The following is a 21,907-nucleotide window of genomic DNA, read 5'->3' as shown; positions in this document are numbered from 1 at the left end:
AAATGTTTGCTTTCAGCGAGAACACTATTGTCCACGGCTCCAACAACGGTTACTCATTTCTACAGCGTCACTCCTTTCCGTAGGGCTAGAGGCAGGTTCTGCTCACATCCAGGATGCCAAACACACAAGGGCTTTCAAAGCAAAGGAACCGCTTCGTGAAACGGTTTTGCGGTTCTAGCCCAAACTGCTCGGGGTTTACTGTCCCCACAGACAGCGCAGGCAGCCCCCTTCTCCGGCCTGTGTGCATGGGGCACTCTGATCCCCGCAGGTCAGGAAGCTGCGGGAGCCCCGGCCCCCCGCTCCCCACCGTCCTCCTCCCTGAGTGAATTACAGCCCCGCCGTTCCCATAGACACCCCCCCCCCCGGTGACTTACAGCCCCACCCCCCGTTCCCACATACACCACCCTGCCCCCCCCCGGTGACTTACAGCCCCGCCCCCTCCGTTCCCACATACACCCCCCCCCCCAGTGACTTACAGCCCCGCGCCCCACACCGTTCCCACAGTCACCACATCGACTCCCCCCCCCCCGGTAACTTACAGCACCACCCCCCGTTCCCACATACACCACCCCGCCCCCCAACAGTGACTTAAGGCCCGGGCCCCCCCCGTTCCCACATATACCACCCTGCCCCCCCCCCCCCCCCGGTGACTTACAGCCCCGGGCCCCACACCGTTCCCACAGTCACCACATCGACCCCCCCCCGGTAACTTACAGCCCCACCCCCCGTTCCCACATATACCACCCTGCCCCCCCCGGGGGCTTACAGCCCCGGGCCACCGCCGTTGGAGCTCCCCACAGGGGCACAGACGCGGGGGACAGACCGCCCCACACCTTGCCGGGCCTGGGGGGAAAGAACACCAGGTTCCTCCCGCCCTATTTGTTGCCCGTCCCGCGAAGAAGCTCCGGACCCCCCGCGCCGGCCTGGGCGAGCCCGGCCCGCGCGTGTCGGTGACGCCGGGAGTGGGAGGGAGCGCAGCCGCCCCGGGAAGGACGTGAGGCTGTTCGCAGCCGCCCCCCTCCCGGCAGCCCGAAGGAGAGGCCGCGGCCGGGCCCCCTCCCCCGTTACCTGCGGACGGAGCGGGACTGGAGCAGGAGGCTTCGCTACAGGCCGGCCGGGGAATGGAAAGACCTCACGCAACGGCGTGCTCACCCGCCGGCTGCATATATCCGGCGCGCAGCCTAACCTCGCCGCAACCCGCCAGCCAATCACTGAGCGCCGCACTTCCCTGCTCGGACGCCGTTTGGCCAGTGCTGAGAAAAAAGGGCGGTGCTTGTTTGAGTGGCAGCCAACCCACCCTATCCCACTGCCTTGAGGCAGGAGGCCGTTAATATGAGCGACGTAAGTACCAGCCAACACACGTTGTAGTTTCAGCCACAGAGGTAGGACAAAGCTCAACTGACTCCCCCGCTGGCCAATGAGGCGACGCACCTCTCGCTATTAGGTGAGAATGGAGGAGGCGGGGACTCAGATGCCCTAGTAGCGTGGTTGAGCCGTACAGCGGCGTCCTTGAAATCTAGCAAGGTAAACCCCGTTTTAGATAGGGGCGGCACTCAATCCGGCACTGAGCGCGATAACCAATTAGGCAGCACGACTGGGCGTGACTGACAGGCCGGAGACCAGAGCCTCTTAAAGGGAAACGCACGACTAAGAAAGGGGCTGCCCTTCCCCAGCCAGCACACAGCGCCCCCCCTGCTGGAGGGAAGGGCCGCCTGCTCCCCATCCCGCCCCAGGCTGCTGCAAGCCCACTGAGCCCGCCACGGCTATCCCAGCCTGCAGCACCAGGGCCCAGGCCTCCCCCAGCCTCCTGGCCTCCCCCAGCAGCCCAGGCCAGTGGCCCCTGCCCCCTTGGCTCCGTGGGACCCTCTACACAGCCAGGGATCTGCACAGACCCCAGCACGCCGAGAACCCGCCGACCCCGCCACGTCCAGCCTCCGGACCCCTGCACGGCCCCGTCACCCGCCGGCCCCGCCACGTCCAGCCTGCGGCCCCCTGCACAGCCCCGTCACCCGCCGACCCCGCCACGTCCAGTCTCCGGCCCCCTGCACGGCCCAGTCACCCGCCGACCCCGCCACGTCCAGCCCGCGGCCCCCTGCACGGCCCAGTCACCCGCCGACCCCGCCGCGTCCAGCCTCCGGCCCCCTGCACGGCCCCGTCACCCGCCGACCCCGCCGCGTCCAGCCCGCGGCCCCCTGCACGGCCCAGTCACCCGCCGACCCCGCCACGTCCAGCCTCCGGCCCCCTGCACGGCCCCGTCACCCGCCGACCCCGCCACGTCCAGCCCCCGGCCCCCTGCACGGCCCCGTCACCCGCCGACCCCGCCGCGTCCAGCCTCCGGCCCCCTGCACGGCCCCGTCACCCGCCGACCCCGCCGCGTCCAGCCTCCGGACCCCTGCACGGCCCCGTCACCCGCCGACCCCGCCGCGTCCAGCCTCCGGCCCCCTGCACGGCCCCGTCACCCGCCGACCCCGCCGCGTCCAGCCTCCGGCCCCCTGCACGGCCCCGTCACCCGCCGACCCCCGCCGCGTCCAGCCTCCGGCCCCCTGCACGGCCCCGTCACCCGCCGACCCCGCCGCGTCCAGCCTCCGGCCCCCTGCACGGCCCAGTCACCCGCCGACCCCGCCGCGTCCAGCCTCCGGCCCCCTGCACGGCCCCGTCACCCGCCGACCCCGCCACGTCCAGTCTCCGGCCCCCTGCACGGCCCAGTCACCCGCCGACCCCGCCACGTCCAGCCCGCGGCCCCCTGCACGGCCCAGTCACCCGCCGACCCCGCCGCGTCCAGCCTCCGGCCCCCTGCACGGCCCCGTCACCCGCCGACCCCGCCGCGTCCAGCCCGCGGCCCCCTGCACGGCCCAGTCACCCGCCGACCCCGCCACGTCCAGCCTCCGGCCCCCTGCACGGCCCCGTCACCCGCCGACCCCGCCACGTCCAGCCCCCGGCCCCCTGCACGGCCCCGTCACCCGCCGACCCCGCCGCGTCCAGCCTCCGGCCCCCTGCACGGCCCCGTCACCCGCCGACCCCGCCGCGTCCAGCCTCCGGACCCCTGCACGGCCCCGTCACCCGCCGACCCCGCCGCGTCCAGCCTCCGGCCCCCTGCACGGCCCCGTCACCCGCCGACCCCGCCGCGTCCAGCCTCCGGCCCCCTGCACGGCCCCGTCACCCGCCGACCCCGCCGCGTCCAGCCTCCGGCCCCCTGCACGGCCCCGTCACCCGCCGACCCCGCCGCGTCCAGCCTCCGGCCCCCTGCACGGCCCAGTCACCCGCCGACCCCGCCGCGTCCAGCCTCCGGCCCCCTGCACGGCCCCGTCACCCGCCGGCCCCGCCGCGTCCAGCCTCCGGCCCCCTGCACGGCCCAGTCACCCGCCGACCCCGCCACGTCCGGCCTCCGGCCCCCTGCACGGCCCAGTCACCCGCCGACCCCGCCACGTCCGGCCTCCGGCCCCCTGCACGGCCCAGTCACCCGCTGACCCCGCCATGTCCAGCCCCCTGCACGGCCCAGTCACCCGCTGACCCCGCCACGTCCAGCCCCCGGCCCCCTGCACGGCCCAGTCACCCGCTGACCCCGCCACGTACAGCCTCCGGATCCCTGCATGGCCCAGTCACCCGCTGACCCCGCCACGTCCAGCCTCCGGATCCCTGCATGGCCAGCCTCCCACTGGGCCCCGGCCTCCCTCAGCCTCCAGATCCAGCACAGCCCAGTCACCCGCTGACCCTGCCTCGCTCAGCCTCTGGACCCCTGCACGGCCCAGTCACCTGCTGACCCCGCCACATCCAGCCTCCGGACCCCTGCACGGCCAGCCTCCCGCTAGGCCCAGGCCTTGCACGGTCTCCATACCACAGTATGGCCCACACAGGTGTTGCCACCTGTCTTCATCTAGGCACGTGTGCTGCACTGATTATCATGGTATCTCAGTGCTTTTTCCCACCATCCCAGTCTCCCTGGAAGAGTCCTGTTGCTGCTCCACTTTGTGCAAAGCACTAAATCGTCTCCATTCCCATTTATTTCCTTGGGGCTGCCACAACATGTAATTCAGTATCAAGGTTCAGTAGTGCCATCGCCCTTGGGGCTGATACTGCATCCTCTAAAAGGTTCTGACCCAGGGCTCCCTGGGTTTACCAAGCCCTACCAGCTTGTGAGGCAGGTGTGCTCAAACGTCACTGCTCCCTTAACCCACTGGGAAAGTGAAGGGCCTGCTCTTAAGAATTTTCAGCATAGGAATATGATAAAAACCATTCCCATTAGACACCAAACTCCATCCTGGGAATTTCCCAGCAAACATCCCAAGTGACAAGTCCGCTTGGATATCAGATCAGTAAAGGTCACCCGCTATGATCAGTGAGAAAAGCACAGACTGGATATCTATGCTCACCTCAAACGGAGTTGAGTGCAGGAGCACCTGGATGAGAAGACAAATAACTTAGTTCACCTGTTTGTGCATTAGCGTTCTTCTTTCACAATTTCTTACCGAAATAAATAGAGAAATCAATCCACCTGAAACTTGCTCTTAGAGTTTTGATAACAAACAAGTCACCAAAATGAGCCTGGAGTTGAGGTTTTTTGCGTTGCCTTTTCAGTTCTCTACCCTAAAAAGATCACTGTCCAAGTGGAAAGAGATGCCCAGTTACTGATCCATCACATAAAATCCAAGTCGCATTGCGTTCCGTCACTTGAAAGGATTAAAGAGCCCCATAACGTAACAGCAGCTTTCATACCACATCCCTACTTTAACGAAGTAAAAGCTGTCAGTGCTTGAGGTTAGTCTCCTAAAGCATGTGTTTATTTTTGCTGTACCTCAGCAAGTCTGTGGAGGTGGTGGACAGGGGGCGGACAATTGCTCGGACCGAATTGACTCTTCTTCCAAAGGACCAAAATTTCCCTTCACCTACATCCTGTGCAAACCAGCTAAATCAAAGGTGTTGTCAGAGCGAGGGTAACATCTGACCCTATAGCAGGGACTTAATGCCTCTTGTTCCCCTAGCGGGCAGTCTTTTAAGAAGCCATTGTGTAAGCCTCTTCCCCTCTTCTCTTGTACGGAGATTTACAGCTGGCATTATGCCATCCTCAGCATTAATATTCCCCCCCCTCTTTTTTTTTTTGCTATTTATATCCGGAGCCACATTGCAAGCTGCCAGCTCATAAATCAGTAGCAAGGCCTTTGCAGAGTTTAATACAAGCCAAGGGACAGCCGTGTAAAATAACCCCTCTCCCAGCCCCACAGTTGGGACCCTTGTGATACAGATTCAGAGAGGCACACGGCACAGTGCAGCAGCGTGGTCTCTCGAATAACCCCCGTTCTTATAAAAACGATCACATCAGCACCGACTTTTACAGCCGTGAAACAAGACGACATCTCCATGTGCAGTGAAATGACATCCGTCCTGACCCCTGTTCTACTGGGCCTCAAGGCTGGTATCACCTTCCACCCTGCCTCCCTTGAGGTGGGCCCATGTCCAGCTAATTCAATGAGAGTCATGACTGGCAACTGGAACCTGCTGTTAAGCTTGATTCAAAGAACAATTGCTTTAAGAAGCAACTTAGCTTGCTCTGGCCAAGGGCCTGCAGGAGATGCTCCCCATTCAGATTATTTATCCAACTGAAGCTTGGTGCTCTTACAAGGGAGGGGTGAGCCAGGCACACAGTGGTCAGTTGCTGCCTGTAACTCCCTCCTACACAGTGCACTTCCTGTCTGGCCCCACACAGCTCTGCCAACGCACCTCATTCCTGCCCTGCAGCAGGCCTGCTATTCCAGTCCTCAGCTCCCCATGCAGTTCATCTAATCCAACCTGCCACGCCCCTTTCTATTCCAGTCCTGGGCTCCTCAAACAGCTCGGCCAATGCATCTCAATCCTGATCTGTCACACTTTCAACACCGATTATCCTGGAATCTCTACACCACTGCCCATGCCTCTCAGTCCCACTGTGCAGCACCTCCTCCCCATCACCCCCTACTCTCCAATTTACAATGCAGATTTCTTTCACTCCATTTCTTCAAAAGATTAGTTTAATGCAGTGCATTGGGATGGGGGCCAAAGACAGGAACCACCAGCTCGCTAGCCAGAGCTTGGGAGATACACCTCTACCCCGATAGAACGCTGTCCTCAGGAGCCAAAAAATCTTACCAGGTTATAGGTGAAACCGCGTTATATCGAACTTGCTTTGATCTGCTGGAGTGCGCAGCCCCGCCCCGCCCCCGGAGCACTGCTTTACCGCGTTCTATCCAAATTCGTGTTATATCGGGTCGCGTTATATCAGGGTAGAGGTGTACCTGCAATTCCAGTGTTCCCAGATGGATTTTTGTCTGTCATTTCACCCGACCTATTCTAAAGCAGAAAAACCAGAACACCTATCCGGCTTTCACTCAATGCTCTATCCCATGCTGGTCAGGGTTCTGCTCCTATACAGTTTAATAACCTCTTACAACTGATTTCCTGAAGCAACCAAGCCAAGCCAGCTCCCTCCAGCCCATTAGGCAGCTAATCCTCACTTATCTCCCCACCAGTGAGACCTTCTCCCCGCCACCAACACCCTTTCTATTCCAATGCTGAGGACTACCACTTTAATCTCCAGGGTGCATGTGGCTCTGTACTAAGGATGGTGGAATTTCCCAACAGCTGTTAAGTATCCACCATTGATTCAGAACTTTACCAATTGTTTCACCAACTTCTTTCTTTAACGCCCCCACCCTCCTTTTAAATCTCTTTTCTTTTAGCAGGTACTTCTATTGCTCTCTCTCACACACATTCTTATGGAGCAGTTTGTCAGCAAGTTCAGCTGGGAGAAAGTCTCCTTTCCCCAAACCCAATCAGATTCTCAGCATCTGCTCTTGACATCAGCTTTAATCCATTTCCTAATCAGGAGTGAAAACTTTCATTATTTAAAAAAAAAAAAAAAAAAAAAAAGAACAGGAATACTTGTGGCACCTTAGAGACTAACAAATTTATTTGAGCATAAGCTTTCGTGGGCTACAGCCCACTTCATTGGACGCTTATGCTCAAATAAATTTGTTAGTCTCTAAGGTGCCACAAGTACTCCTGTTCTTTTTGCGGATACAGACTAACACTGCTGCTACTCTAAAAAAAAAAAAAATATATTCACCCTTCATCCTAAATTGTTCAAACCCTGATTTACTGTCCCAGTCACAGCTCTGTAGAAAAGGGAGGAGAAATGTAAGTGTGCGGGGTTACATTTGGGTCTCACCTATGCTAGAGAAATTTACCAGCCTAAAATCCATTTGGTTCCTAATGAAACATTGGGTCCTCCACGAAAGTGCTCCAAATAGCGCACATGCATCATGCCAAATATAGCTTGGGTTAAATTTGCTTTCGGCAGGTCTAAATGCTGGGCAGCTCACCCTAAACCAGTTTAATCCCAGCATGAACAGAGAACTCCAGTCCTCCCACAATTACCTTTTCTCTCTCAGTAGCAAGTAACTTCTGATCTCAATCCTTGCCCCGCACTTTTTGATTTGTCCTCCCTATTCAGTTAACCTCCATGTAGAGTTTCTGGCTACTGCCCTCTGGTGCAGTGGTGGCATTGCAAAATCTTGCAGAATCCACCATTTCTAGAAGCCGCTCCAGGAACAGGAACTGTGCGATGGATACACAGAAGTCACCGCAACTTGGAATGGTTTAGAACAGCACTAGTGTGGGTGGGCAGGGTCAAGGCACAATGCAGCGTGACCTGTGTGAATGCAGCAGGCCAGCCAGCTGCACTTAAACCAGTTCCTCAGCAGAGAGTCCCTTAGGAGCAGTTCTATTCTCTGGTGTAGACACAGCTTTTGTGTAACAAATGGTGGGTCAACCGTGCCCTGAGCCTGCCCAAAACCTGGGAACAGAAAGGCGCTGTGTGCCAGCGATGTCCGGGCGGCAGGATGCTTAGGGGAGCGCCAGCTGGATGGACACTCCCCTTGAACTAGCTTGGCAGAGTATAGCCTGTGAGGCTTGCACCGTTTGGGTGCGGGGTAGTACTCCTGGCCAGTCCATGATGCACATTAGCAATTATTGGGCCCCCTTAGCGCGATGGGAACACAGCGACATGCCTGTGACGGGCCTTCCCCAAGTCTCTGGGCTGTTCCAACCCAAAAAGTAACAATCACTTTAAAATAAATAAATAAATACATAACACCTCCCTTTAAGTGAATCTGGACAACTGCAGGGCTCCAAACCTCAGGGGCTCTCCATCTTTATGGCCTGCCTGGGCATAGGGTGACCAGACAGCAAATGTGAAAAATAGGGATGGGGGTGGGGGTTAATAGGAGCCTATATAACAAAAAGACCTAAAAATCGGGCCTGTCCCTATAAAATCGGGACATCTGGTCACCCTACCTGGGCAGGACCCATCTATTCTTCCTCTGTGTTACAGGTTCCCCTTTCTAGGCTAGCCACAGAAGCTATGGGTCTGTTACAGCCCCGTGTAGGGCAGCTCTGTAGCTCTTCCAGCCCATGCTTTCAACTCTGGAAGACCCCAGTTTCATCCCCAAGGCGTCAGCTAAGAAGGCAGCGGTCCCGTTGTCCCCGTCCTGGTGTCCACAGCTTTGGCACGGCCGAAAATGCTGGGGGGATGCTCCTGAGACACCCCCTAAAAGCCTGGGGTCCAATAGGGATGGCTGAGTGTCCCTGGGCTACTGTGCCGGGGGCTCATATGAGCTCTCAGCCTCTGTCTGGGGGGGTTCAGCCAGGGGGGGAAATGGAGGGGGCGATTGTGTCACCCCAGAAAGCTCCATGGGAGATTATATTAATCCTACAAAGGGGGGGGGGGTTATGGAGCCCGGGAGGGGAGGTAAAGCCAGGACTGGGGTCAATTTGTCCCCCATGGCAATAATGACACCGTTTGCGAGCCCCGGAGCTCGCCAGGCAGGGCCGGGGCCGGGAGCGCAGGGAGCACCGCGCCCTCCCGCGGCACAAGGGGAGGCGTGCACGGCCGGGCGAGCAGCCTGCCCCCGGGAGGAGGAGGCGGCGCTGGGCAGGGCGCGGCACGTACCGGCGGCCTGTGCCCCAGTCCGCGCGGAGCCGGGAGAGGAGCAGCATCGCCCGCCGCGGCTATGCCGGTGGGTGCCGCGGCCGCTCGGGCTGGGAGCCGCGGTTGCTGCAGGGCCGGGGCTGCCCCGGAGCTGGGGCGTGAACCCCGGGGGTGCAGCGGGGACGGGCCCCCCATTGCCGGAGGGGTGGAGCATCCCCGGGCCCACGCCTCTGCGAAGCGGGCCCTTTCCGGCCTGGATTCCCACTGGCTAGGGAGGCGTCTGATCCGAATTCGCCCGAAGCCTGCCGAGGTTCGGCCCTCTATGGGGGTCCGGATGCGAAGTTCAGAGGCGGATCCGGGCTTCCCCCAAAACTGGGGGGGCCTGGGCCAGTGAATGTTGTGCCCAGCAGGGACCAGGGGAAACTGGTTCAGGGCTGGGCTTTTGCCTGAAAACCGGATAACTTGCTACAGTAGCTACAGTGGGGACACGCTCGGGCCTCTAGGGCTAGGGGGCCTCTGGGAGATAGTCATCAGCACAGGTTAATGGCACCTGGTTGTCTTACTCGTGGGGGATCCTTATCCTCACGCTTGGGAGAAGCCAAACATCCGCAAAACGAGCTCGTTCTCCTCCTCCAAACCAATCCGTACCATTCTCTTTTGCTGTAGAGGCTAGGAAATGCTTGAAGGTCAGGCTGCTGGGGTATTGAGACCACTGCTTGTCATCGGGCCGAGCAGTGTGCTCATTGCTTCCTTCTGCTCCCCGTCTGTCTGTATCACGTAGTCTCTGTTTGGCTTGCAAAGATTGTAAGTTCCTCGGGGCAGGGACTGTGTTTGTACAGCGCCTGGCCCGATGGAGGGCTTGGTCCATGATGCCCCTTATTTATACCTCTTGCCCCCATTCAGATGTTTGCACCCAGTTTAACAGAAGGGGAGGGATTTTCCAAAGTTTTTCATTTGGGAAAATTCTCTCAAAATCAAACTAACCTTAATGAATTTTTAAAATGTCAACGAGAACAAAAATGGTTGTCTTTCTGGATGGAAACTTTCCCTTGGAACCTTGGGAACTCAAATGCTGTGGGAGGGGGACAGAAACTGACTAAGGGCTTGACTGTACTTAAAACGCTACGGCTGCAGCGCTTCAGTGTGGACGCTACCCACGCCGAAGGGAAAGGTTCTCCTGTCAATGTAGCGAATCCACCTCTCCGAGAGGCAGCAGCTACGTTGGCGGAAGAAATCTTCTGTTGACCTAGCGTTGTCCACACGGGGATGTAGGTCGGCTTAACTGTGTCGCTCACGGGATGTGGATTTTTCACACCCCCGAATGATGTAACTGGGTCAACCTAATTTTCTAGGGTCAAGGAGCCCATAGCCTTGAAGCAGCAGTAAAATGAAGCCAATTGGTTTTATTATCTGCACAGCGGACATACAGCGTTAGTGTGAGGGAAAAAAAACTGAATATGTTCATTAATAAGACAGGCAGATATAGTGTATGTTACTGATAGAGTATCTCTGAGTAGCTGCTAGGATCATAATTAAAAATGTATGGTGGTGGTGTTTTAACAATGTAACAGTCATGTCCCTTTACTCATGTTTTCAAGGTACAGTAGTATTGTTTGTATTGCAGTGGGGTGTCTAGGTGCCCCAGTTATGGACAAGGATCCTGTTACATTAGGCCAGCGTAAGAAAAAGCCCCTTCCTCAGAGAGCTAAGAGTCTAAGACAACACAGCAGGGGAATACAGACAGGTTGTGGAACACAAGGAAGCAATGAGATAAAGTAACTAGATATGCTGGAGTTTGCAGAAAGCTTGGGTTTATGCCGGAGTACGTGTGCAGTGTTTGGATTACGATCACGGCCTGGTAGGATTGGGGTGAGAGCACCTTTTGTATGGGACATTATGAGGGTTTCAAACCCAGGTCTCCAGAGGTCCCAGGCCAGTGTATTGGGATCATTGCTGACAAAGCAAGAAGGGCTCCTGGTTGTCTCCAATCTGTTCTCTTCCTTATTTCAGAAGCACGAGTTCTCTGTCGACATGACCTGCGAAGGCTGCTCCAACGCGGTCACGCGCGTTCTCAACAAGCTGGGAGGTGAGTGGCACTGCTCTGAGCCAGGTGGAGAATTGCACGGGGATCAGCAAACAGCTTTCACGGATGTGGGAGTTTCCATACTCGCCTTAAGGGACCAACGGCTCCTGTGGCAATGAAATGGAAACTGTGGTCCAAGTGCCCCACTCAGACTGGCCCCCGCCTCAAGCTAATGATTGGCACACGGCAGCCCTTGCGTCAGAAGAACCATTCTGGCCCAAACACCGAGAGTTTGTGGTGTTATCATTGTGTCTGGGACATTAACAGGCCAATTGCAATGTCCAGAACATTTGGATAGTGGTTTCTATTCGCAGAGGCATCTTGCCTTCCCCGTATCTCCGTGGTCACAGCTGTTGCTTGCCTAGCACTGTGTGTGGAGTTAAAACGAGCATCACCGGGGTCACTGTGTCCTGGTAAAGTCACCTGTCACCGGGGGTAGTTCTCAATCCCCACATGGGAGGGAAGGCCTCGTTCTGCTGACTCCCCGTGGTAAGAGACAGTGCAGCCCCCCAGGAGAGGATGTTGCTTTGGACTGACCAGCCGTGGCGTTTGTCCTGGAAGCTCCGGCATGCCAGACGATGCCCTTCACCAACAGGGAGCTGCTCTATTGGCAGGTGACGTAGCCTGTCAAGGCACAGTGTGGATTGTCTGGCCTGGATGAAGGGCCATGAAATCCTGGCCCTGCTGAACCCCAGGGGAGTTTTGCCGTTGACTTTAACAGAGCCAGGATTTCACCCTGTATGTTATAAATGACTTCCCTAAAGAGCTGGGTCCTCACTTAGAGCCTTCACCTGCTCCCCTCTCTGCAAAACCGGCTCCTGCTTTTGTTCCTAGCGTTCGGTTTACACTTCGCCATGTGTGGCACCATTTCAGGACTGGTTCTGGGGAATGTTCCGGCTACTCTTGCTGCTACCTGAACACCTTGGGGCTGGCACCTCTGGCCCAGCTGGGGCCCTTCTGTCAGTGATCGGTTGCATTCCTGGCAACAGACAAGAGTCTGCCAGGTGATCTTCTCCTGAGAGAAACTTGCCTGGGCAAAGTAGCATTTCTGGGCAGCCAGGAGAAGGGGGGTGAAGCAGGGGCATGCAGTGGCATGAATGCTGCACCTGTGAGAGACAGCAAGGGACAGAGCCCCTGCAGGGGGCTTATGCAGCTCCTTTCTGGGCATCCTTGGCAGAGAGGCGGGCGACATCTAAAACACAACGTGCCCGTTCCTTTTGAAAATCCACCCTGCCCCACCCCTTCTGGCTATTTCAGAGCCAGCCCTTCTTCCTTTGTAGTCTGATGATGGGGCCTCTCAAGCCCATTCTCGGGGCACTTGCCGGCCCAGGCCTGGGGAAAGACTCCTGGCAAAGAGAAGCAGAAAGGACTTTGGCCGCCATTGCAGTCGGCTTAGCACGGTGTTGCCCAACCACGCTCAGAGAGGAACAGTTGGGGGCTGGAGGGTTGCCTGTTCCAAACTCAGTCCTGCCCTCCCCCTGCAGATGAGCTGGGGGTCAAGCCACTCCTTGTTCCTGTGGGAGCCCCTGCCGCAGCCGGTTAGTCAGTAACTAATTATTGATCTGCAGTGGCAAGATGTCTAATTGGACGCTGTGACCTTTGCTGAGGCGGGGGGAGGAAAGTTGCTCGGCACTAATTTGTAACTGCAGGAAGTTGCAATCACCGGACTGCAGCAGTTTCTGTTCTCCTTTCAGTGCAAGGCCTCCTCCAAAACCCACTGACATCCCTGGGAGGCTTTCCACTGCCTCCACTGGGCTTTGGACCAGGCCCTGAGAGCAGAAGGAGCAGAGGCCTGATGCCTCTAGCATACTCCTCCCCGTGCACTGCTGCCGTAGGGAGAGCTGTTGTGATTCCCCTGAGGGATATTGCCAGCTTCAGAACAGCGGCCCTGCCAAGCACAGGGAGCCAATCACTGCAGTGACTATGGAGAAACAGGCCGACCTTCCCAGCCACTGATCAAGGAGCCTGCACTTTCCCATCCAGGTGCTTTTACCACCTCTTCCAAACGACAGCCCCCAGCCCCCCTCTGTGTTAAGAGGAGTGGAGTCGGCCCGGGGTGGGTAAGTTGGCAGCTGCCTTCCCTACCCAGTAGAGGAGTGACTCCTCATGGAAAGCCCAGCTTTGTTCAGCTTGACTGAGAGTGGGTTAGCCCAAGTTTCAGCTGGAGAGCGAAGATCACCAGAGGAATGCCCAGCACTCCAATTGGCCTGCTGGAGCTGAACTTTTATTTATTATAGACTTCAAAATAAAATAAAATAAAATATTGACGCTGGTGTCTGCTGAGCTGTATGTACCAAGAAAGCCACGCTGGGGTTCCCAGATAACCCGATGGCCGCTCCCTAGCAACGTGGCAGGTGGAACAGTAACTGACAGGGCAAAGAAACGTCAGAGCGCTCTGAATGAATGCAAATGCACCCAGCGCTGGTGGCTCATGCCAGTTCTGGTTTCACATGGATGCCTCTCACTCTGAGTGGCCCTGCGGCATCAGGAAGAGATCAGGAAAATGCCATTTCCCAGCAGGCTGGCAGGGCTAGCACTGAATCAGTCCAGCCCTGCTGCTTAGCCTCTCGTTGGAGTAACTGCATGCTGCTCTGGGGGCCATAGACAGTGCTGCCATTGGAAGGGAAGGGCCAGGCGGGAGGCAGCAGGCGAGCTCTGAAGTGGATAGGTCACGGTAATCTTTTTGTCTGGTGGTGGTAATATGTTGACATGCCAGCAGGAGGCGCACAAAACCTGCGTTAACAGAATATCCTTTGACTGCCCCGCTCTGTGCGATGTACTCCATGTATCCCGGGGGTAGTTCTTCTAGTTAACGGTGTGCCCTGAGTGTCTACGTTTTCAGACCCCAGCAGACAGAGAGAGACTCTGCTCTGGGGGCCACTGGAAACTAAATTCCTGTCTCTCAGCTCAATCCTGAATCCCTGCACCCTTGGCCTGCTTCTGAGCACTTTCCTCGCCAGTCACACTTTTAAGGATTGTCTCTAATTAAACCAAGGGGGTGAGGACTTCTGGTGGTTGGAGGCATGGGCTGAGAAGCTCCTGACTTGCTGTCTGACCCTGGGGAATGTCACACAAGGTCCCTGGGCCTCGGTTCCCCCCTCTGTGAAAGAGGGCTAATAAGACAGGCTGTACCTTCCTCCCAGGGGCTGAGGTTGTGGGGAAGGAGCCCCACAAAGCGCTCTGAGACCCGTGGAGGAAAGGGGCTAAAGAAATGCAGTAGAGGGGTATTCGTGCCCTCTCCTGAGGTTGCAGAGAAGTCAAAAGGCTGAGTTAGCAGCATGAGAAGCTGCATGGTTGGGGGCCTGTACCGGTGGGGCAGGACTGGCATGTCCGAGCAGGAGCAATGGTTGGGTGATGTCCGAGTTTGCATCAGAGCAAGGATGGGAACACGCTACCCGAGTCTTGTTTATTTTTTCAGCCTGCTCACCTGGTTCTTACTCAGTGCATCAGCTCTACCCCGTCCATAAGGGAGGGGGAAGAGTCGGGGGGTGATGGCTATGGTGGATGCACTGGTTGGAGGCTGCACGGTTGGTTCCTCTCACATGTGGAGTATCCTTTCCCCTCCCCCAGGTGTCCAGTTTGAGATCGACCTGCCCAACAAGAAGGTGTGCATCGACTCGGAACACAGCGTCGACACCTTGCTGGCCACGCTGAAGAAAACCGGGAAGAGCGCCTCCTACCTGGGGGAGAAATAACCCCTGAGCCGACGGGTCCGAGGGTCAGGCTTTCTCCACACCCCAAACGAGGTCAGTCTGCTGCTCTCCTTACACAGCTAGTGGATGCAAGACACGGAGGAGGAACCCTGAGCTCACCCGCTCTGCCCAGGGTCCCACGTGAAGTGATGTTGGGTCAGGGCAGCCCTGACAGTGCAGTAGCAGCAGGGTTTGGGCACGTTCCAGTGTGAAGAGCTGGGCAGCAGGCTAAGCTGTGAAGCCAGTGAGGTGGGACTTGGGGAGTCATGGCCAGTGTCGAGTTTGGCACGTAAGGAAGGTTTGGCCGGTGCTCAGTTGTGGTACGGAAGCTAAAACCACCGTAACATCCCACTCCCCTGCCCTCCTTGCCAGGAGGCACCAGCCCCTTGCCCCATCCGGGACGGGATCTCGATCTGAGGTGGAAGCGTTCACAGCCAGCATGGCCGGAAGCCTACAGACTGGCCCCTCTGAATGCAGAGCTGATGCTCCCGCAGCGGTACGTGTGTAGGGCTGGGGTGAGGGACATTCAAGAACTGTTGCTCTTTCTGGGGGAACCTTGCGCAGACTTTACATTTGGAAACCTGTCTGCTTCCCTCCACCATGTTGACTGGCTGCAAATATGAGCTTTGGTTCTAGCAATTGCCCTGTTGTGGTTGCATCACTGTTACTTCTTCAGCAGCCACATGTGATCTCTCAAAGGGCGAGTTTGGGGGGGTTGCGTGTCCCCGGGCTCTGCTCTAGCAGGCTGTTCAGGGGAGCCAGAGGGTGGCTCCTTCCCTTTCCCACCCCAAGATGACCAAACGGTGTGTGTATAGGGGGAGGGATGAGGCTGAGAGGGGCTCTCTCCTCCCCCTGATGGCCCCTCATTCCGAGAGACGCCCTCCTCCGTGCCAGCATGTCAGATGTGACAGGGAAATGGCCAGGGAATCTGCCATTCTCCTGGGCTGATACTCCTCCCAGGCTAGACTTTCTCCCCTGGTTAAAGGAGGCCTTTTGCAGCCAACGTTTCTGCCCACTGGAGCAGGAACTGGGGAAGCCTGACTAGGCCTGATCCTTCTCCTTTGAGCCCCCGCTCAGAGAGAGGAATGCCTTGTGCTCGCAGAGCACTTCTCATCTGTAGATCTCAGGGCACTTGACAAAAGAGGCGAGTATTGTGACGGGTTGGATCACAGAAACCCCCTTGGGAGCTGCCACCTGATGTGCAAAGACTACCCCTGCTTCTGTTTTCCCTGCCAGCTCAGGACTCCAGCACCCTGTCTTGCTGAGCCAGACAGTCCCGTCTGCCCCGACACAGACCCAGGGTCTGAATCACTTGTCCCAGAGCTGCAAGTTTACCTGAAAACAGCTCCCAGAAGTGTACTTGTCTTTAGCACTCAGATGCCCAACTCCCAATGGGGTCTAAACCCAGATAAAGCCGTTTTATCCTGCATAAAGCTTATGCAGAGTAAACTCATAAATTGTTCGCCCTCTATAACACTGATAGAGAGATATGCACAGTTGTTTGCTCCCCCAGGTATTAATACATACTCTGAGTAAATTACTAAATAAAAAGTGATTTTATTAAATACAGACAGTAGGATTTAAAGAACAGGAGTACTTGTGGCACCTTAGAGACTAACAAATTTATTAGAGCATAAGCTTTCGTGGACTACAGCCCACTTCTTCGGAGGCATATAGAGTGGTTCCAAGTAGTAACAGACAGAACAAAGTAACTCACCAAGTAAAATAAAATAAAATGTGCAAATCTATGTCTAATCAAACTAAATACAGATAAGTTCCTCACCAGTTCCAGAATGCTCCCTTTTACAGGCTAATCTCCGTTTAGCCTGGGTCCAGCAATCACTCACACCCCCTGTAGTTACTGTCCTTTGTTCCAGTTCCCTTCAAGTATCCTGGGGGGGTGGAGAGGCTCCTTCCTTAGCCAGCTGAAGACCCAAATGGAGGGGTCTCTCACGGGTTTAAACAGACCTGTTATTGCTCAATCTCGGGTGGCTGAACGCCACTTGTCCCTCTAAGAAGTTGGACACCGACCGCTCGGGGGTCGCATAACTAGTTAGCATGCCAGAGTCTCGTTCGTTATCGGAATTAACCAGACAAATCGCTCCACCAACTAAGAACGGCCATGCACCACCACCCACAGAATCGAGAAAGAGCTATCAATCAGACTCTCTCTTGTGGGTGGAGACCCCCCTCCCTCCTATGCAAAGTCCAGCTCCACGATGGAGTTCTGGAGTCACCTGGGCAAGTCACATTTCCCTGCATGAGACAGTCTTTACAGGCCGAAGCCATTGTCCACATAGTATCTTGCATGTCTCCAGGAAGACTTCTTATGTGGATTGGAGCATTCCAAGATGCATTGTTCCCCAAGTGTTTCCTGATCAGGTACTTAACCTGGCAAATTCCTTCCTAAAGAAGCTGACCAAATGCCTCACAAAACTTACTTAGAAACCAAGCAAGCGTACAACCCATATTCTTAACCTCAAGTAGAAAATGATATATATGTACAAATAGGATGAATAGGTATAGTAGACCATAACCTTTACGGAGATATATTACACGGCACAGGCAGCACAAAACATATTCCAGTTATGTCATACATACATTTATAAGCACCCCCCCATAAAGCCTTATGGGGTACACTGTCACAAGTATCACTAACCCCATTTTACAGATGGAGAAACTGAGGCACAAGGTCGCCCAGCAGGTCCATGGCAGAACCAGGAATAGAACGGCGCTCTCTGGATTCCTAGCCCAGTGCCCTATCCAGTAGGCCACATGAAAGAGGGGAAGGCTGATTCAGCCAGTTCCAGCAAGCTCAGGGAACCCCGTCTTTGCCTCTAGCGCTTAGGGACATGACCAGGTCTCGCTTTTAGTGCTGTCAGAAACCAACCCCTTTTCCCTACAGGGCCCTGGGCCTTATCTGCTACTAAGCCCAAGTAATGCTGAACACTACTTCAGTGAGAACAAGCAGAAAAGGAAATAGTTTGAATTTCATGGGACTTTTAATTGTTTGGGCTACTTTTTCTGGGGAGGTGGAAGAACACCAGCCTAGCACCATTCCCAGCTGAATCTACGCTCTGCTGGAAAGTACCATCAATGAAAACAAACACTGAACAACACAAAACAACCCAGCCAACAAGGTCCCCGGTGTCTCAGTAGCGCTAAAAGGGAGCAGGACATAGACCCAGAGAGACGATGGCTCAGGAGATTGCTCATTAACTAAAGAGGCACCAACCTCAAGTCAGTTTTTTAACCTAGTTGAGGACTTGAATACATGAGGGTGCAGAAGATGGAGCACTTGTGGGTGTCAGTCCGGTTCCTTGTGGGTAGATAGCCAAGAAGCCATCACTGCAGCTTGCACGTCCTCTAAGACCTTTAGGGGAGAGGCTACAGACTGAACTGTCCTCCTGCCACAAGAGGTTGTTTCTCCAGGGCAGGGTTGAGAGACAAGTGGGGTGAGGTAGGGAGGGGAAGCTGACACTGTGCTGTACCTTGGATATCCCAAGCTGTCCATCTGGCATCTGGGCTCATCTACATTAGCAAAGTTGCACCAGTTTAATGAAGTAGATTTAAGATCTATCTAGTTCAAGCAGTGCAGATCCCTAATGTAGACGCATTTAAACCAGTTTGTGTTGGTAAATTCCTGAATTAAGATAAAGCAATTGAAGTGAGGATTAAACTGGTTTAAGTGTGTCTGTGTTAGGGATTTGCACTGCTTGAACTAGATGGGTTTAACAAAACTGATATTAAATCAGTGCGACTTTGCTAATATAGACAAGCCCTGAATTCTTCTACAATGTTGTTTGAAGAAAGATCCTGGTTTTAAGAAAATGTCATTAGTAAAAAAAAAAAAAAAAAAGAGTAACACAAACATTTATGAAATCTCAGACTGTTTTTAAACATAAAATACTGAAGAAATATTCCGTGAACAGGAAAGAATAGGAAGCCAAGGAGTCCTGAGTTCATTGCTCTGCAGGTGACTCATTATATGATCTTGGGCAAGTCACTTAATCTTTTTATGACTCAGTCTCCGTCTCATACTGTTAGCTTCTCCCTACCTGAGCTCTGATTGGCTAAGTTCTCAAATTATGAATATTTATGACCCCGCCCATCATTCACCATTTTCTAACATACTAAATGTACAACTAATAAGAATCTGAAAATATTTACTTATATAATTGCATAAATAAATGTACATAATTATAGCCTACCCTCCTAGGTAGCAAAAAGATGGACCAAATCTATTGTAAAGGGTCTGTCTGTTCAGTTGTAAATCAATATGTATTAGTGGTTATATCAACCAATGAGAATGCACCTGAAGGACAAATGGAAAAGTTGATTAAAATTGATTATTTAAATTGAGGCTTTCCAGTTGGTGATTTAAATTGCCTTGATTTTAAATCAATCCACCCTGTAGGACTCTTTGCTTAGGGTTAAATTTTCAGGATTGCAGGATTGCTGACCCATCCTACTGAAGTCAATGGGAGGTGCACATGCCCATTGCCTCTGAAAACCTGGCCCTTATCTTTAGTGTAGCGCTCTGACAATTGAAAGCACTGGACTTGGATCACGTACATTATATTTGTTGCTGTTGCTACTTGAAAATTGCTCTTCGAAAATCCTTTGTCTACCCTTGTTACAAAGAACCCCCTAGATAAGTGTAGCTGGAGGACAGTAAATGTTTTCCTCTCTTTTCTGGTAGTTTGCTTTACATCTGACACAATGCTTCTCATACAGCCAGTTACTTCCTGCGAATATTGCACACTGCAAGAAGGGAGAGGATTTTTTCTTTAAAATGAGGATACTAGTTGTGAAACCACATGCACTGGCTGGGGGGTCCCCGGGGGAGTTAATACCTGGAACTGTTCAGTTCCTATTTTGAAATTGACTAGATGTCAGGTTGTTGAGTTTCCTTTAAGGTTTAACCAGCAGGGGGCACCCCAGTATAACTCCCCTCCCCACTGTCCTTGTTTTTGCAGGAGTGCTAACATGATGGCTTCAGTGAGAAGATGGCCTGTATACAGATCTGTCGCCACCCTCTGTCATTTGACCCCGGTTACCCTGCCAGATGTTGGAAAGAAGAAGGCTGGGAGGAGGAAGGACCCTCAGAGTAAAGGACCAGGATCTACTTGAACCATAGTTTGTAAAACTCCCCTCTTGAAATGGAGGGTTCAGGTGTGCTCTCCCTCTCTGGCCTTGCAGTAAACGAAGGAGCTGCTTCTATTTTCAAATACATGTTCTGGTGCCTGGTGTTTTCTTCAGCCGGGAGAGGTGGCCGATGCACAAGTAGGGCTCTTAGAACTAGGAGACTGCTTGTTACTTAGGAGAGGATCTCCAAGCTTCTTGTTCTCCAGGGAACTTGCACTGAGCCTTGTGTGCTGGCTACAGAGTCGGCTTGAGATAATGTCTCTGGAGAGCTGAGTTCAAATGCTGATTAGGTGATAAGTCACATGAGTTGGTGTCTCAGTGGACCTTTTGTTATAGTCAGACTTTGCAGCGGGGGGCCTCGAAATGTGGGAGAAGCACAAGATTTGCTGAGCGGATCCTTTGGACAGTGGAATCAGTCCCTTCCTTTTAACAGTATCATTTTCCCCCTATCCAAGGGAACAGTTATATTACAATAGCACCTCGTGATCCCAGCTGGGAGGTGGTGGAATCTCCATCCTTAGAGGTTTTTAAGGCCCGGCTTGACAAAGCCCTGGCTGGGATGATTTAGTTGGGGTTGGTCCTGCTTTGAGCAGGGGGTTGGACTACATGACGACCTGAGGTCTCTTCCAACACTCATCTTCTGATTGTCTGATTCTATGATTGATTCTATGATCAAATGCCAACACTGCTAGTATTTATGGAATCTTTCCTAAGAACTACGCAGGATGTGCATTGGAGCCACGTTAACGGAGGGGGTGAAACCTAGCCTTCTGGCATGGCCAGCCTGTTATGCACCCAGTTTCTTCACCTCACCGTTGGGTTCGCATTAACCAGCTTTATTTATTGACTCGATGTTCTTTGCTTTGGATTTCCTTCCCGCCCAGGTATGGCAGACACGGCTGGGCATTCATTTTAGCAGCCAGTCATAACGTACACGCGTTGGCTGTTGTTGTTTTTTTTTGAGGGGGCGGGGAAGTCTGGCGTTAGCTTGACAAGGAGGTGAAGGGAACGGTGTGACGTGAAGGCACAGCTCCCCGCTCTGTCTCAGTGGTAGTTAAGTGGAAAGAGCAGTCTTTCAGGAGCTAGCCCTCCCTGCCAAACCAGCAGGCGCTGCGGCCTTGCTGCGTTGGTAGAGGAAAATCACTGACCGTCCCACTATAAATCAGAGAATTTTCGCTCATGTCTTTGCTATGGCCGCAGAATCCACTCCCCAACTCTTCTTTTGTTTTCCTCTCTCCTCCCCTCTTGGTGTTTCCCAGAGATGCTGGCCCCCTCGCTCCCATCAACGTCAGGGTGGATTCTCCTAAGCTTTTGCCCACGAGCCGTGCACCTACGGGTCCCATCTACGCTACCGATGGCAGAGCAGTGGATCTCAAAATGCGCTAGGCACAGCAAGGGCTTGACTGTGCCGTGGCTCTGGTGGCGCGGTGCCCCATGCTAGTGGGGCGGTGGGCGGGTTCAGTGCTGCCCAGAGCTCACCCGAGGCAGTCGCTGTACGACCCTGATCGGTCACTGTGGCTGGTAGCTTGGTACAGCATCCGCACTCTCTCCCGTGTGCCCAGCCCCTACCCACGGAGAGATGGGCAGCCCCTGGGGAGCTCTCCTTGGGCCCCCATTTGCAGACGCACATGGAAGCCCGGTGCAGAGCGCTTCTAGTTAATCATCAATGAAGTGGGAGCCTCCCCCTGTGGATAAAACAGATTCAGAGGGACAAGGGGATGGGTGAGTGGTGGTCGAGCACAGCATGGCTGTTACGTGTGCCAGCCCAAGTATCGGCCTATCTTACAGAGCACTCTGGGGCGCCCTGCATACCAAGGCAGCTTTCTGCAGCACTTCACAATCCCCCCAGATGCCATTAACCTCTGCCCCTTAGGCCTGCCTCTCTTCACTAAAAACACAGGCCAGCGGAAGCCGGTTTATTCCTTAAACGCCAGTAGGTTTGTTTGGGGCAGGAGATAAGGCCTGGAGTGGGATTAAGCTGCTGTATGTGGGTGAAGCTGGGAACAACGCCTTGACTCCCCCAGC

The 21,907-nt window shown here is 54.7% G+C and overlaps 2 protein-coding genes across 6 annotated transcripts in view; one reads left to right on the top strand and one right to left on the bottom strand.

The window, feature by feature from the left end:
• The window catches only part of G3BP1 (G3BP stress granule assembly factor 1), a 35,956-nt gene extending 34,704 nt beyond the window's left edge, over nucleotides 1-1,252 (bottom strand). The window contains exon 1 of one of the 4 annotated variants that reach the window (XM_065555108.1): nucleotides 1,069-1,252. The gene's annotated coding sequence lies outside the window, so the exon portion shown is untranslated. The remainder of the gene's footprint in view (nucleotides 1-1,068) is intronic. The other 3 variants (XM_065555110.1, XM_065555111.1, XM_065555109.1) reach the window with 3 other exon arrangements.
• Nucleotides 1,253-8,890: 7,638 nt separating this feature from the next.
• On the top strand, nucleotides 8,891-19,969 carry ATOX1 (antioxidant 1 copper chaperone). Of its 2 annotated transcripts, XR_002888567.3 has the most exons (4): nucleotides 8,892-9,047; nucleotides 10,970-11,045; nucleotides 14,613-14,788; nucleotides 19,714-19,969. XR_002888567.3 is itself a non-coding variant. In XM_024103719.3 (3 exons), exons 1-3 carry the CDS (start codon nucleotides 9,042-9,044, stop codon nucleotides 14,735-14,737), a joined length of 207 nt encoding a protein of 68 aa, XP_023959487.2. In that variant the 5' UTR covers nucleotides 8,891-9,041; the 3' UTR covers nucleotides 14,738-14,789. The 2 variants fall into 2 exon arrangements, 1 of the variants encoding a protein (XP_023959487.2); XM_024103719.3 differs by lacking the exon at nucleotides 19,714-19,969 and having other exon boundaries at nucleotides 8,891-9,047; nucleotides 14,613-14,789.
• Nucleotides 19,970-21,907: the final 1,938 nt, after the last annotated feature.

The sequence above is a fragment of the Chrysemys picta genome, chromosome 8 (assembly GCF_011386835.1).
Source record: "Chrysemys picta bellii isolate R12L10 chromosome 8, ASM1138683v2, whole genome shotgun sequence".
Taxonomy (NCBI): Eukaryota; Metazoa; Chordata; order Testudines; family Emydidae; genus Chrysemys; species Chrysemys picta.
Note: the sequence above shows the minus strand (reverse complement) of the source record. Positions and strands in the feature narration are given on the sequence as shown.

Excerpts from the sequence above, each read along its gene's own strand:
- ATOX1 (XM_024103719.3), top strand. Across the intron at positions 11,046-14,612 it reads CGTTCTCAACAAGCTGGGAG|GTGTCCAGTTTGAGATCGAC; the intron begins GTGAGTGGCACT and ends CCCCTCCCCCAG.